We start from the raw sequence: 14,490 nt of genomic DNA, 5'->3' as shown, positions 1-14,490 counted from the left end.
GGATAGAGAATGTAATAATAAGTACATTAAATGACATAACTTTATTTTTTTGTAATGAAACGAACAATAAATATAGAATATATTTGTTCTTAAATGGTGTCTAATAAAAATATTAATATATAAAATAGGATAAGGAATGAAAATCAATTTTGAGAAAATATATTTAATATTTAATAATTCTATAATATTTATTATTTAATAAATTTAGTATATATTAATAAAATAATTAATCTATCTATTCTATGAATATTAATTATATTATCTTATTATTAATTATTAATATATCTATTCTCATCTTTTTCATTATTATTATTATTATTATTATTATTATTATTATTATTATTATTATTATTATTATCTTTGCTGTAAAAATGTACAAATACTATATGAAGAATTGTAGTTATTGAGATTTTGTGTATTTTATTTGTAATCAAACATTTTCTTATTACAAAAAAAAGTATTTAATTATAATTTATTTAGTAATATATTTTTATTTTTATTTTTTACTTTTTAAATATTCAGTATTAGTGTATTGAATTTATTCTATTTTAAAGTTGAATTTGATACATGGAACCAAAAATTGAAAAAATGGATAATGAAAATTAAAAAAATTGAGAAATGTTTTCAACAAAAATTGAGAAATGAAAAATTGGAATACAGCCTGGAGGTGGGTCCCCCACTCTGATGCATCTATTTAGATTTGCGTGCCTTTGACATTGATGTCACATCTAATTATGTTTTTCGATGTATTTACTTTTGGATGACAATAATAAGATTTATTTAAATGTGTATTTTTTGTTGTAATTTGTAGGGATGTCAACGGGTGGAGTGGGGGCAGGGAATAGAGTTTTAGCGTGAGGATTTTTAAATCTTACTCCATTAATTATACTTTTTTGATGTGATAAATATAAATATGATATTTTTATTTTATAGATTTAAGAAAAATTGTCTACATCTAATATTTATGAGATGAAGTAAAAATGAGAATATAATTTGAAAGAGTAAAAATAGTATTTTCTTGAAAAATATATCCACATCCTCGTTTATGAAACTCTATCCTGATCTTAGTCTCCATCTCCATTCTCGTTGTGAAAGATAAAATCTTTTCCCATCTCCATCCCTGCGGGAGAATGTTTAGGATGGGAAATAAATCCTCATTCCCGGTCAAAAGTTTAATTAAATCATTTTTTGTTTTGTTTAAATAATAGTCAAACTAGTATACAACAACCATTAACCATACAAGAACAATTTTTGTTTCCAAGACCACACGGACCATGTATCATAAACTCTTCAACAACTCGGTAATATTTTAAATCACCATCCTTACTAGGAATATATGTACAATGGTAGGTCCACAATGCAATATATCCATTAGAGTATCTTTAAGATTTTATTTTTTATAATTTGTTCCGTGTCAAGTAGGATATAGAGAGTGAAGAGAAAAGAGGAAAGGCGGGGGGAGGGGGGAAGCACAAAAACAAAAGAGTCATTACCGTTTTTTGTCCTATTGTTATTGGGGTATTGCCAATTTTAGTCCACATCATTAATTTTTGCCACAATGCGGCCAGTCTTATTTAGTGCTTGCCACTTTTAGTCCACCGTTAAAATTTTCTTCAAATGACCATCCAAAATAGGGGTATTTTTGGTCTTTTCATGTTTTGGTCATCTCCTTGACCCTTTGCAGTGGTTTTCCTTACACATTTTCATCCAATGAAAAGGTTCGGCGAAAGCCATGTGAGCCACATTACAAACCCATGGCTTTCGCCGGACCTCTTCATTGGATGAAAATGTTTAAGGAAAACCACTGCAAAGGGTAAAGGAGATGATCAAAGCATGAAAAAACCAAAATATCCCTGTTTTGGACGATTATTTGACAAAAAATTTAACGGTGGACTAAAAGTGACAAAAACTAAATAAGACTGGTCGCAATGTGGCAAAAATTAATGAAGTGGACTAAAATTGGCAATGCCTCAATAACAGTAGGACCAAAAATGGAAATGACTCAATAACATAAAAAAGTCACATTTATTACTATTGCACGCACCTGCTGGGCACGGTGGTGCACCCAACGCACAGATGGCACGATTTTTTTTTCTTTTTTGTCATTCAATGAGTCTCACAAAAATATTGTATTTGCAGGATAAAAAGTCTCACTCAATTTTTGCTTTTGAAAAAATCACCTAAAAATATTTCTTGGGATTGCTCTTAAAAAACTTGCATTTGCAAAATTATATTATTAACTATTTTTAAAAAAAAAAACTATTTTACTGTGTCTCTTATTTTCTTAGTCCGTCATTGCTAAACAAAAAAATTGACAAATATTATTTAACTATTGGTGATGCTCTTATTAACCTTAAGTAGTAATTACAATTATTTTTTTTTGAAGATACAATTATATTTGTTTATTTTCTTATTTTTAATTATGTACACACAAATCACGTGGATTGATTGTTAGGAAGAGACAAGAAAATCTTGGAGAAAAATTATGGTCATTGTACCTTTATCTTAATGGATAACAGAAGTCTTCATCGGATATTCTGACAGCGACTAAAGAAACGTCACCGGACACTCAGACCGCCGACACGCACACTATAACCCCTACAGGATACGTAACGGATTTCTGCACGCACGTACTCATGCCGCCGGACCTCCGCCACTGTAGCTCTGTGGGAAACCGAGCTGCGGCGAACAGCTTCTCCGCCGTCGTCGATGGCTACCGTGGCCGCCACCGAGAACGCCTCCGTTGCTTCTGTATCGCCGACGAATCGGGGTCTCATCACCTTCGGAAATACAAGATGATTGTGTCGTTTTTACTCCTTTTCGTAATGGTTTCAGCGGTTTCAGTTTTCAACCGATTTGTAAGCTCTCCTTTGAGGTTATATTTATTTTCCTAGTAATGCGGCTTATTTTCTTTTGTGGTTTGAACCTTATTATTTAAGGTAGACTTTATCGAATATGCATTTTTGTCGGTCGTTATACCGTGACCATGGGTAATAGCTGATACTGCTGTTGTGTTTAACTCATGAACGACTTCTGTTCTGCGCAACTGCAGTTCCCTTTCAACACAACTGCAGTATCTGTTCAACACAACTGTAATATCAACCATGACCATGGTCCACAAAATAATTTGCGCATTTTTGGATAGTGACTGTGGGTGTTCCACAACTCGTAAAAAGTTTTCTTATGAGCAACTTCAGTCAAGTTGGCCAGATCAGACGAGTGACTTAATAAGTGCAATTTTACAAGCTCGACTTCCTGCAAACTGCAATTTTACAAGCTCGACTTCCTGCAGGACGACCAGTCATTATATCGTGACTTAATAACTGCAACCAGTCATTATATCGTGGACTGATACTGCAATTGTGTTGAAAGGAAACTGCAGTTGCACAGAACACGGATGAACGACCTCTGTTCCGTGCACTGTAGTTTCCTTTCAACACAACTGCAGTATCAACTATGATCATGGTCCACCATGCATTGTGGACCATGGTCCACAATATAATTTGCCTAGGACAACCTATTGACTTTCTTAATTTGAGCCAAGTCACTTATGAGCTAATTCTTTGTTGACTATGATTACAAGGTGGAATTTACCCCATAAACACCCGAGTAGTGATTGAGTTTCTACCTCACTCAAAAAAAGAGAGTTTTATAAAGTGGTAATTTGTTAATTGTAACAGTATATGCATGCATGTAATTATTTTGTTGTTTTTCCTGGCCTGTAGAATAATACACCCTATTTATGCAACAAGGAAGGCATGACTCTTCATTGTCCACGGGTAACTTCTTTCTCAAACTCAATACATTAAAGTATTAATAAACAACCATTTTTACTATGTTAAGTACTCTTTCACATACTAGGTTAAGGAGCCTCCTTCATTATGGGAGAATCCTTATTCTGCCACAACTTCATGGAAGGCTTGTGCTGAACGACGTGAGGGCATAACTTCAGGTACTATACATATATATGTGTGTGTGTGTGAGATAATTATATAAAACTGAAAATTAACAACTTAGAAAAAACAAATAATTAATACAAAATATAAGTAACAAGGTATAAATTTTAAACTAATACATAAAAAATCGTGTAATTCAACAATATAAGTGTAAGGCTCTCTATGAGTGGTATTGAGATTAATTATATTCTCCTTGTATGTAATAATAAAATAAATTATATAAATAAATAAACCATATTACATTCATTATATTATTCTTGATTATTTGCAGATCTTCCTTCCGAAAATGAAACAAATGGATACATATATATAGTTGCTGAGGGTGGTTTAAACCAGCAGAGAATTGCTGTATGTTGTTCCTTTTTGGTTCTTCTTAATGACTGTTTGAAGATGAACGTGTGCTATTTGTTTTATTTTTATTTTTGTGACGAGAAAAACTCGCAATCATTATAAGGGCAAACAGGTGTGACCTTGCTACTTTTATTCTTACTTGGCATGCAGATATGCAATGCTGTTGCAGTGGCAAAGCTAATGAATACTACCCTTATTTTGCCAGTGTTAAAACAAGATCGGATATGGCAAGACCCAACGTAAGTCAATTTTGGCTGTGCTCACCTTAATTATATTAACCTTAAAATATATGGTTTCGAATAATATAATGCATGTCTGCATGTTTTTCTGATCTGGGTTTTTGAAATGGTTGCAGTGAGTTTGAGGACATATTTGATGTTGATCATTTTATTGACTATTTAAAGGACGACGTGCGAATTGTTCGTGATATACCCAGTTGGTTTATTGACATACCAGAATTGTTAGGAGACATAAGGTTTGGTTTCTTTCCTGATGAGCTTTTGTGGTATAATTAAGGACTGGGTTTGGGTTTAAGGGTATTCAAAGATTTTGATCATGTTTGGTAACCTTAGGTTAATTTTGATTTAGAGTGTTTTATTAATTAACTTTTTGTAACAATTTATTGCTTCAAAATGTTAAAATTCATAAAACTGTTCAAAACAACAAGTCATTTTACACGTAATCAACTATCAACTAATACTAATTTACCAAATACGTTTCTACAATAAGCTACTATCAACTAGTAAAACTTACTAACATAATCTTAGCTAACATTATTTACCAAACACCCCCTTGTGTCATGCATGGCAGGCGTACAGTAAAGAACATTCCCAAATATGCTTCAGCACAGTTTTATCTGGATAATGTTTTGCCAAGAATAAAGGAGAAGAAGATAATGATGTTGAAACCGTTTGTTGATCGACTTGGGTAACTGTTTTTAATGGATCCTTAATTTCCTTTCATGATGACGATGACTATTCGACATGAACAACCGACCATTGTGTGTGTGTATGGTTCAGGTACAATAATGTTCGTCCTGAGATAAACAGGTTGAGGTGCAGGGTGAACTATCATGCTCTGAAATTTCTTCCAGAGATTGAGCAAATGGCTGATCAATTGGTCTCAAGGATGAGAAACCGCAACGGCAGCTCAAATCCTTTCATGTAATGTGTATATATATGTTCGGGTTAATTCCATATTTAATCTTCCTACTATTGCTCATTTATAATTTTAGTTATTGATTTTTAAAGTTGGGTACCAAATTTAGCCCTTAAGCTAAGTATTAATGAATGATTTGTAATTGTAATCCGTGGTTGATTGCAGGGCACTACATTTAAGGTTTGAGAAGGGGATGGTGGGCTTATCATTCTGTGATTTCGGGGGAACAAGGGTGGAGAAGACTCTCATGGCTGAATATAGAAAGAATGAATGGCCTGAACGATTCAAGGTTAGGCCAGGTTGCATATTGAGTTTAGATTTTTAATCGAGATAAAATATATCCTTCAATTCTTTATAATCAGAATAACTTGCACCTGCAGGATGGCTCACATTTGTGGCAATTGGCACTGCAGAAGAGGAAGGAGGGGTGGTGCCCTCTCGAGCCGGGTGAAGTTGCACTTTTGCTTCGAGCAATGGGGTATCCTAAAGAAACTCAAATATATGTTGCTTCTGGCGAGGTGTATGGGGGAGAAAACAGCATGGCGCCACTCAAAAACATGTTCCCCAATCTTGTAAGTTGAGACAAAACGCACTCTTAAATTCTTCAACTGTGATCGTTACTGAACGCTATTGCACTATATTGTAACACAGGTTAGAAAGGAGGAATTAGCAACAAAAGAGGAGTTGGATGGTTTGAGGAAACATATGACAATGTTGGCAGCCCTAGACTTCCTGGTTTGCCTGAAATCAGATGTTTTTGTGATGACACATGGAGGGAACTTTGCGAAACTGGTAATTGGGTATAGAAGGTACATGGGTCACACCCAGAAATCTATTAAACCAGACAAGAATCTCATGTCCAAATTCTTAGGTGACCCATACATGGGATGGGCTACCCTAAAAGATGATGTTGTGATTAGTCACAGGACAAGGACTGGATTGCCTGAACAAACCTTCCCAAACTATGATATATGGGAGAACCCTTTGACTCCTTGCATGTGCAAAGCCTGATTCCACAACTTCATCAACATCATACAAACAAACGAGGATACCACAATTTGAAAGTGTAAATATAAAAATCATAGTTAGATAGTGTTTGGTTTGCAATTTTTTAAAATACAATTATGGAATTTGATTACTCTTTCAATTAAAAATTTCATTCCCTAATTAAATATCATTCCATTTTATTGGTAATCTAACTTTTAAGTTTGGATTTGTGCTTTTAGATTTTTGTTTTGATTGCCAAGACCTTGCGGTCTAGTGGCACCCGGTTGCACTCTTATATGGAAGGGGTGGGTCTTAGTGGAGGCAATATAAATATATAATGAAATAACTACTCCAGTACATAGACAAATTATTTGGTGGATCCGAGTCTAAAATACACAATTTATATATATACTAAATGTTCACAATTTACAATATGAATCAAGTTTATTTATTTTGTGATGGTAGGTGTAATGTGTCAGATTGGATGCATGTTTTATATACAAAACCTTCTTAGAGCACCACTCGATCCACTATGTTAGGATTATTAAAAATTGATGGGCCAACCTATTTGATAGGGAATATCCCTCAGGGAACGGGACTAGTACAAGCGGTCAGACCGAATACGCGCCATGATCGCTATCCAGGCCGACCTGTTCTGACTACAAGTAGTACACTTCTTGACCATCCCTGATGAGCCGACCTCGTGAGCCCTCCCCTGGATCTCCCTACATCAATGTCTCACCACCGACCTTACGGGCTCGACCCGATCATGATGTTTTTTACTTTGACCCATTGCACCTAAAAGGCGCGAAGGGCATCTCACCCCACGTGTACGGTCACAATTCTACTCGACTAGGGCCGGTGCATGCGCTCCACGTGCCTAGCATGCTGAGAGCTAGAAACTTGTCTCCTAGCTATAATATAAATACCGCATTAATTAAATGTATGAGAGAGGGACTTTTGACTGTTTCTTGTAGATGTTAGAGAGCTCGGAGACCTCTGACCCACATTTATGCCACTCGAGCCTAATATTGCATTCAACAGGTTTTTAGCGTAAGTATTATAGCCCAACTGTAACTTGTGTTGTATAAGGTTGATATTTACTATATCACTACCCATTTGACACCTTTCAGAAAGAGAAGTAAGTGCGGGAAAAGAATACAAAAAATATCTTTCATAATTTTGAAGACATTTTTTTAACAAAACAATGATTAGAATCTATATTTTTGTTGGACTTTATTTTCCTTTAATAGCTAAACACTACAAAATTCAAATATATGTATAACTTTCAAAAATCATTTTTCTAACACGTAGCAGTCTAGTAAAGTTAGTTTGAAGAAAGTGTGGAGTGGACGGTGTATGGTTAAGGTTAGGCGTTGAAAGGTGAGGTTTCATGTCAAGACATTTATACTGTTACACCGGATCTGCAGATACTCAACTTGGTAAAGCGGAGAATAGCAGAGAGCTTTTAGCTTAGCATGGAAAATATTGCTATAGTTAAAAAAAGATTATACTATACTAAAAGAAGAAAACCAAGATTGCTTGCCTTCCATGCTTAACTCAAATCTGATTCTTTGCCTTCCCATCAATCATACCATTACCACTCCCCCCAACATGTTCTCATTAACCTCCTCCTTCTTCTCCTCCTTCCCTCTCAGCAAATCTCCATTTCCAATCCCCACAAATCAACCATGCGTGACAACAATCCCCATTTTCTCCCGCCGCAGCTCCCCGAACAGCCGGAGCCGCCGCGGCCCGGGCCCACATTCTACCCGCCGCCGTCCGATCACCGTCCGGGCACATCAGCGGCGGCGCCGCCGCCGTCCGATCACCGTCCGGGAACATCAGCAGCGCCGCCGCCGCTCCCGGCAAATTTTGTTCCCCGGACAAAGCCGCCGGAAGATGATTACATTGACTTAACTCCTCCTCCTCCACCACAGCGCCACAAAGCGCCGCCGCCGCGACGCGGCGGCGGCAGCGGCCAGGCGCCCCACCACCACCACCCTCACCTGAGGGTGCCATCAAGAACCAAAACCAATCCCCTAGCATGGCTCATCGCCGCCTGCTGCACCCTCTTCTGGATCCTAGTCATCTTCGCCCTCCTCGCCATCCTCGTCATCTACCTAGTTTTCCGGCCAAGAAACCCCAAATTCGACATCTCAAGCGCCACCCTCAACGCCGCCTACCTCGACATGGGCTACCTCCTCAACGCCGATCTCACCCTCCTCGCAAACTTCACAAACCCAAACAAGAAAGGCAAAGTGGAGTTCCATTACGCCGTTGTGGATCTCTACCACGACAAATCCCCCATAGCTTCCACTTACATCCAACAATTCTCCATGATGAACCATGAATACAAGTTCCAAGATGTGCACTTGGTGACCAGCCAGGTTGGGCTCTCTGCAGATCACAGTCAGAAGCTGAGAACTCAGATTGAGAATGGGAAAGTTAGGTTTGAAGTGAAGGGTCTGTTCAGAGTGAGGTCTGATCTTGGGGGGATTCTCAAGTACTCTTATTGGCTCTATAGCCATTGCACAATCATGGTTTCTAGTCCTCCCACTGGGATCTTGATTGCAAAAAGGTGCAGCACAAAGCGTTGAGATTGGAGATCAGATGAAAATAACGTTAGAACGAGGTTAATTTTGTTTATAATGTTTATTAATTGGTTAAGTAGTTTATTGTAACTTTAAACTTCATTGATGAATGGTGCTATTGCATTTGTTTTTTCCTAGAAAATGTATTTATCCCATTCTGAGGATGGACTATTGTGTAGCGTACCTGAGATGAATAACAAAGATGATTTAAACTCTTTGCGCCACAAAATGCAAAATTCCCTCGCCTTCGGACTCATTAGGTGAGATGACCAATATCTAGTACTTACAAGGAGCCCACCACATTAGGTACGACATTCAGTGCTCGGTCTTGAATGCTTGCCCATAACTATCACTCAAGAATCAACTAAGCTGTGTTGGAGATAATTTAAACTCTTCACAGACAGAAAAATGTAGTTTTGTTAACCAAATTTGAGTCATAACAAAAGCCAGGAATTGGAATTTTAAAAAAGTGGAAAACTGGTCATTATTAAGGCAGGCAAAAGTGCAAAACTAATCTCTCTCCTGTGTAGCATAAACAGTTGATGAAACTCCAATTACCTGGATAAGGGTTGGGAAATGTATTCTCTATTTTTGTCACACAGCTTTCATTCTCTAAAAGGTTCACACTTAAGAATAGATATACAGAGGGGTAAGGAGGATGGGGTAAGTATGGGGAAAAAGAATTCAGATAAGGGGTTCAGAAAGCTCCATTTCGTTTGAACCGTCGCGTTGCGTTTCGGTTGGCCTGTTAGTACCTACAAAATCTATGCCTAGCCATTGCCAAGGCCAGCATATGTATCTGGGTCTGGTTAGGCCTGGTCTGGAGGTTTCCCTGGAATCCAACTCTTCGAGCTGATGAGTGAGCTCTTCCAATCTCTCTCTCAACCTAGTTGCCCTTGAATCTGCCAGTCGCAATGATTTCTCAGCTGCATCTCTCGCGGCCATGGCTGCAGCTGCAGTTTCTTCTTTGAATTTGAGCTTCTTCTCTGACTCTATCACACTCCGTTTTGCTTCTTCAAGCTCCTGGCGTATGGCAGACAACTGCAGGAGTCATAGAACACATTGTTATAAGTAATGGAGCACATTGGTGCATACCCACTGAGATTGTGTAACTGAAAGGTCCATGTATTGATTAAGTTCTATGTAGCAGATGTCACATGTGTTGAGAGGTTCATCATTCATTCGCAAGTAACAAATTAGACGATGTGTCAATGACATAAGAGAGAGTACAGCTTATTTACATAAAACATGATATCTCCAATCTATGCAGAAAGGTCTCAATACTCAACAGTTCAAAGCCAGAAGAAGGAACTCCGGCTCATGTTGGCAAAAATATCTTCCATATTTTGAACACCTAATTTTACAGTGAGAACTTAGAATTGCTTAATGCCACCAAATTCTATTGCTGATTCTTGTTGTTGCATATGTGAAGAAATCTTGTTCTATGTTCATTCATAATATCCATGCAAAGCCAAGAAAAAAGGGGGCGAAGAAAATTAAAAGGACAAACACTGTTGGACCAGTTATCAGTCAATCACGAAATTTAGTTTAAAAAAAAAGTGGTATTTGTCTTTAAAAAAAAAAAGTGGTATTTAATTCTTATTTCAGTTTCCATTTAATCCAAACCTTCATTACTAAGAATTAGGTTGAAATAATAATGCTATCCTGTATTTAATTCTGAGGTCAAGCAGAATTTTACAACAGCAATGACCACTTAAATTTTGATTATGATAAATTTAAGAAACAGAGTGTTTTTCTATCAAGTAATAATAGTTCAATACCAGAAGGGCCAGAAGGCAGTGCAAGATAAAATAAAAATCCTCAATAAATATTCTCCTTCCAGTCTAGCTCTTTCAAACAACATATCATGAGGAACTCTAAAGACCATGTTGACAAATCTATTAGTTTCCAAATTCCAATGCAATGAATTCAATCAACTATTGATTGCTAAGAATTCATTCAAAAGACTGTTAACAAAATTTAGGACAGTTCATGCTCATGCTTGCGTTAAGAGTACCTAAAGCTTACGAAATTGTCGATCTTGGGCTTAAGTTACCAGAGATACAATTTATTTAAAATTTGATATCAAAGGTCAAATGCAAAAAGAGGAGGGGTTCAAGAAAGCATCAAGCATACCTGCGCCAGATATTCTTGTTCAACAGATTTCCCAGCTGCAGCTTCCTGCTGAGCTGCTACTTTCCACCTTCTGATTTCTTCTTCAGCAGCAGCAATGTCCAGCATAAGCCCTTCAACCTAGATTACAGCACAAACATAAGAATATGAACTGGCATCAAGATAATACTATTACTAATGCATTTTCTCAATCTAACATATATAAAAGAAGTCTCCCTATACCACTAACAGCATTGCATGTTAAAGATACATACAGTGAAGGTAAACTTACATTTTCTTTTGCGACCCTCTCTTTCTCCTCAAGCTCCTCTACCTGTTGCTTCCACTGGCTCAGTTCCTTTGCTTGAGCATCCACATGTTCCTTAAGTAAACTTGACTCCGCCCTTGATTTAGCAAAGCAAAATGAAAAACAATAACCTTCAGTTGGCCTTGGTCTAAGAAAAAATACACATAGATTTGATGCTCCCAAGTCGAGAAGAATGTACAAACAAGTTCAAATAAGCATTAGAGAAATATTACTTAGCTAAAGCAGTAACCATATCTATAGGCAAGCAAAGAAAACACATTTTGATGAAATTTGCCAACGTTACCAGAATTCCCATCTGTCATTGTCATAACATTTTATTCACAGAACCCGAGAAAAGGGGTAACAGGGCATGGCAAAAGATATAGTGTGGCTCAGATATGCATTTAATGCAAAAATGCTCAAGGTCATATTCCTTATCTCTTGGACAAAGCAAATACCAGTAACATCAGACTTTCTGATAGTCTTATTAGAATGATATAATTAGCCTATATCTTGGTCCTTAATTTCTTACTACTGCAATCCTTTACATTATTTGAAGTTAGAAAGATTTCTGGAGAGTGGAGATATTCATGATCGAATCCACACAGACCTCACAGCACTATGGGGTTTACTCTTTAATCATATAGCATCAGGCCAATACAACCAAAGATGAACAGAAGGTACCTTTGCTCTTCCAGTGAATGTTTAAGCTCAATGATCTCAAGCTGAGACTGCTTGATAATGTTCTCTAATGTGCCAGCCTGTCATGAAAAATGATGAATGAGAAACAGAGTGAGGATTTTCCCTTTAAATAAGACCAGCAATAACTTACCAAAGCATATACTTCATCTTCTTCTATGTCGGAAGCCTGCAATTTATCATCCAAAGCTGGAGATTTATGCTCCCCAAGGTTATTATTGAACCTATAATTTATCCCAGCCTCTTTCAATCCATTTTCTGCTATTTTAAACAGCTCATTTGTTTTGGATGACAAATCCACTGATGCCCTTCTTGATAAAGCACTTCGTAATAAAGACCCAATTTGTTCTTTCTCCTGCATCAGCTGTGAAACCAATTCTTTAAGGCTTTTCAGTTCACGATTCTTCTCCTCCATCAGATCCCTTGTTTTTTCAAAACCAATTTGACTTAAATCATATATGGACTCCAATCCTGCCAAAGATGCTCTCATATTCTCCTCAACGTCCATTTCTCGAGCAAGAAACAAGGAATCTGATAATTCAGATGACTTTGTAACATCCACAACCTTTATTACATTGCAAACCTGTTTGTGTATTTGCGATACATAATTCAATTGGTCAGTCAATAAAGATCTTAGTGACTCCAACTTCAACTCCAAACTGCTAATTTTACCTTCAGACTCACTCAGCATCTGCCTCAACCCTATCAATTCACTTTCCATGGCATTTTGCTTATCAAGCATCTCCTTTTCGTACTCTGAAAAGCTCTTATCTTTATCAGCCAGAGACTTCCGCAGATCCTCAACAAGGGCATCTTTCTTAGAAATCTCCTCTCTCAAACCACTCATTGTTGCTTCAAGTTGTGAAATCTCAATAGCAATCTGGTAATTCCTCTGATCCATCTGTTCCCGAGCCTCGTTCCTAGACTTGGTTGTTGAGTCAATCTGCCTCAACATTTCTTCCACTATATCATTTGTCCTTTTGATCACCCCATAAGCCACTGCTGGCAAGCCTGTATATTTCTGAGACCTAGGCAATCCACCGGCGGTAAAATTCTTAAAATGACTCACTTTTCCGGATATTTTATCAATCCCACTCACCAACATCGAAGCTGCAGTCTCGACTTCCACCCTCTTCGATTCTTTCGCTTTCATCACTTCTTCAAATTCCTTTTGCAACTCCTCTTTCTGCTTCAAAACTTCATCTCTCTCCTTAACCGCCCCACTAAGCTCCGTTGATACCTTATCAACCTTCACCAACGTCTCTTCCTTCTCGCGCAAGGCCTGATCCCGCTGCTTCGACGACTCATCGCGCTTCCTAATAGCCTCGTGAGCTAGGACTTTCAATCGGTTGAGCGAGACTTCCAATTGCGATTTGGAATTCTCCGCGGCGATGCGCGCTTGCCTCTCGCGATCGAGCTCGGCGAGGACCTCCCGGAATTTCTCCAGGGATACGTCTTCCGGGGACGGAGTCTTGACATCGATCTCCACAGGCTCGTCGGCCTCGACATCGCTCAGAACGGCGTCGTTTTCCTCTTCCCCGGCGTTCGCCATTCATGCATATCAATTATATATCCAAACAATACACAATTTTTTCTATAAACTAATCAGTCGTAGTGTGCTTCATTAATCATTAAACGTAAAAAGAATCACGAATTAAAAGCGTGCTGAAGAAGCAAGCAAACAAGCGAATTCCTGAACCCTAAGATTTGGTATGGGATTGCCGGCCGAAACCCTAAGATTTGGTATGGGGGAGGACTTGAGTCAACCGATGACGGTGTTGACGACTTTAATTTCGTCTCAAACGGAGGGATTTTATGGTAATTTAGTCAATCTCATGAACACCACGGGGGGAGAGAGAGAGTGGAGGGAAGAAGACGAAAGATTGCCGGAAACTGCAATTTCGTCCGCCGGAAGGAAAATTATAAACTATATAATGTGAATTTTGGTGCGTTTCGCCGTTACGGCGTTATATTCCCAATTTTTTAAAAATTAGTTTTGGGATAATAATTAATAATCTTCAGAATCATAAAATTGACCTATTCACGTTCTAGTTTGAACACTAGTTATGCACCAAAAAATTTTGTTATTATGAAATTAAATAAAAACATTAGATAAATGAAAATAATATAATAATATGGTCAAATTTTCATATATTTGATTAAATATCTATTTTCATGGCATACAAATTTAAAATTAAAATTTTGTATAGTTAATAAAATCTATACTCAGGTGCATATTTAAATAAATTTAGAAAAAAATATACATTATTAAATTGATTTATTTATAATTGTATTTCAAATATATTATAGTTCTAACAATATGAAT

The 14,490-nt window shown here is 37.3% G+C and overlaps 3 protein-coding genes across 3 annotated transcripts; 2 read left to right on the top strand and 1 right to left on the bottom strand.

Annotated features, from left to right (window-relative positions):
- The first annotated feature begins 2,621 nt into the window (after window positions 1-2,621).
- Window positions 2,622-6,605, top strand: LOC116025904 (protein PECTIC ARABINOGALACTAN SYNTHESIS-RELATED-like). The gene is made up of 11 exons (XM_031267279.1): window positions 2,622-2,858; window positions 3,726-3,779; window positions 3,862-3,952; window positions 4,228-4,304; window positions 4,458-4,546; window positions 4,663-4,782; window positions 5,118-5,234; window positions 5,327-5,470; window positions 5,631-5,754; window positions 5,846-6,037; window positions 6,117-6,605. The coding sequence occupies exons 1-11, from the start codon at window positions 2,637-2,639 to the stop codon at window positions 6,474-6,476; spliced, it is 1,590 nt and encodes a 529-aa protein (XP_031123139.1). The 5' UTR covers window positions 2,622-2,636; the 3' UTR covers window positions 6,477-6,605.
- Window positions 6,606-8,023: 1,418 nt separating this feature from the next.
- Window positions 8,024-9,263, top strand: LOC116025240 (NDR1/HIN1-like protein 13). The gene has a single exon (XM_031266399.1). It carries the CDS (start codon window positions 8,144-8,146, stop codon window positions 9,050-9,052), a length of 909 nt encoding a protein of 302 aa, XP_031122259.1. The 5' UTR covers window positions 8,024-8,143; the 3' UTR covers window positions 9,053-9,263.
- A 182-nt stretch (window positions 9,264-9,445) lies between these two features.
- On the bottom strand, window positions 9,446-14,080 carry LOC116025239 (rootletin). Its single transcript, XM_031266398.1, has 5 exons — window positions 12,298-14,080; window positions 12,150-12,226; window positions 11,451-11,562; window positions 11,183-11,299; window positions 9,446-10,087 (listed from the first exon to the last, which is right to left on the bottom strand). Exons 1-5 carry the CDS (start codon window positions 13,714-13,716, stop codon window positions 9,731-9,733), a joined length of 2,082 nt encoding a protein of 693 aa, XP_031122258.1. The 5' UTR covers window positions 13,717-14,080; the 3' UTR covers window positions 9,446-9,730.
- Window positions 14,081-14,490: the final 410 nt, after the last annotated feature.

Source organism: Ipomoea triloba, chromosome 7, assembly GCF_003576645.1.
Source record: "Ipomoea triloba cultivar NCNSP0323 chromosome 7, ASM357664v1".
NCBI lineage: Eukaryota > Viridiplantae > Streptophyta > Magnoliopsida > Solanales > Convolvulaceae > Ipomoea > Ipomoea triloba.
The sequence above is the reverse complement of the archived record's forward strand: the minus strand, read 5'-3'. Positions and strand labels throughout refer to the sequence as shown.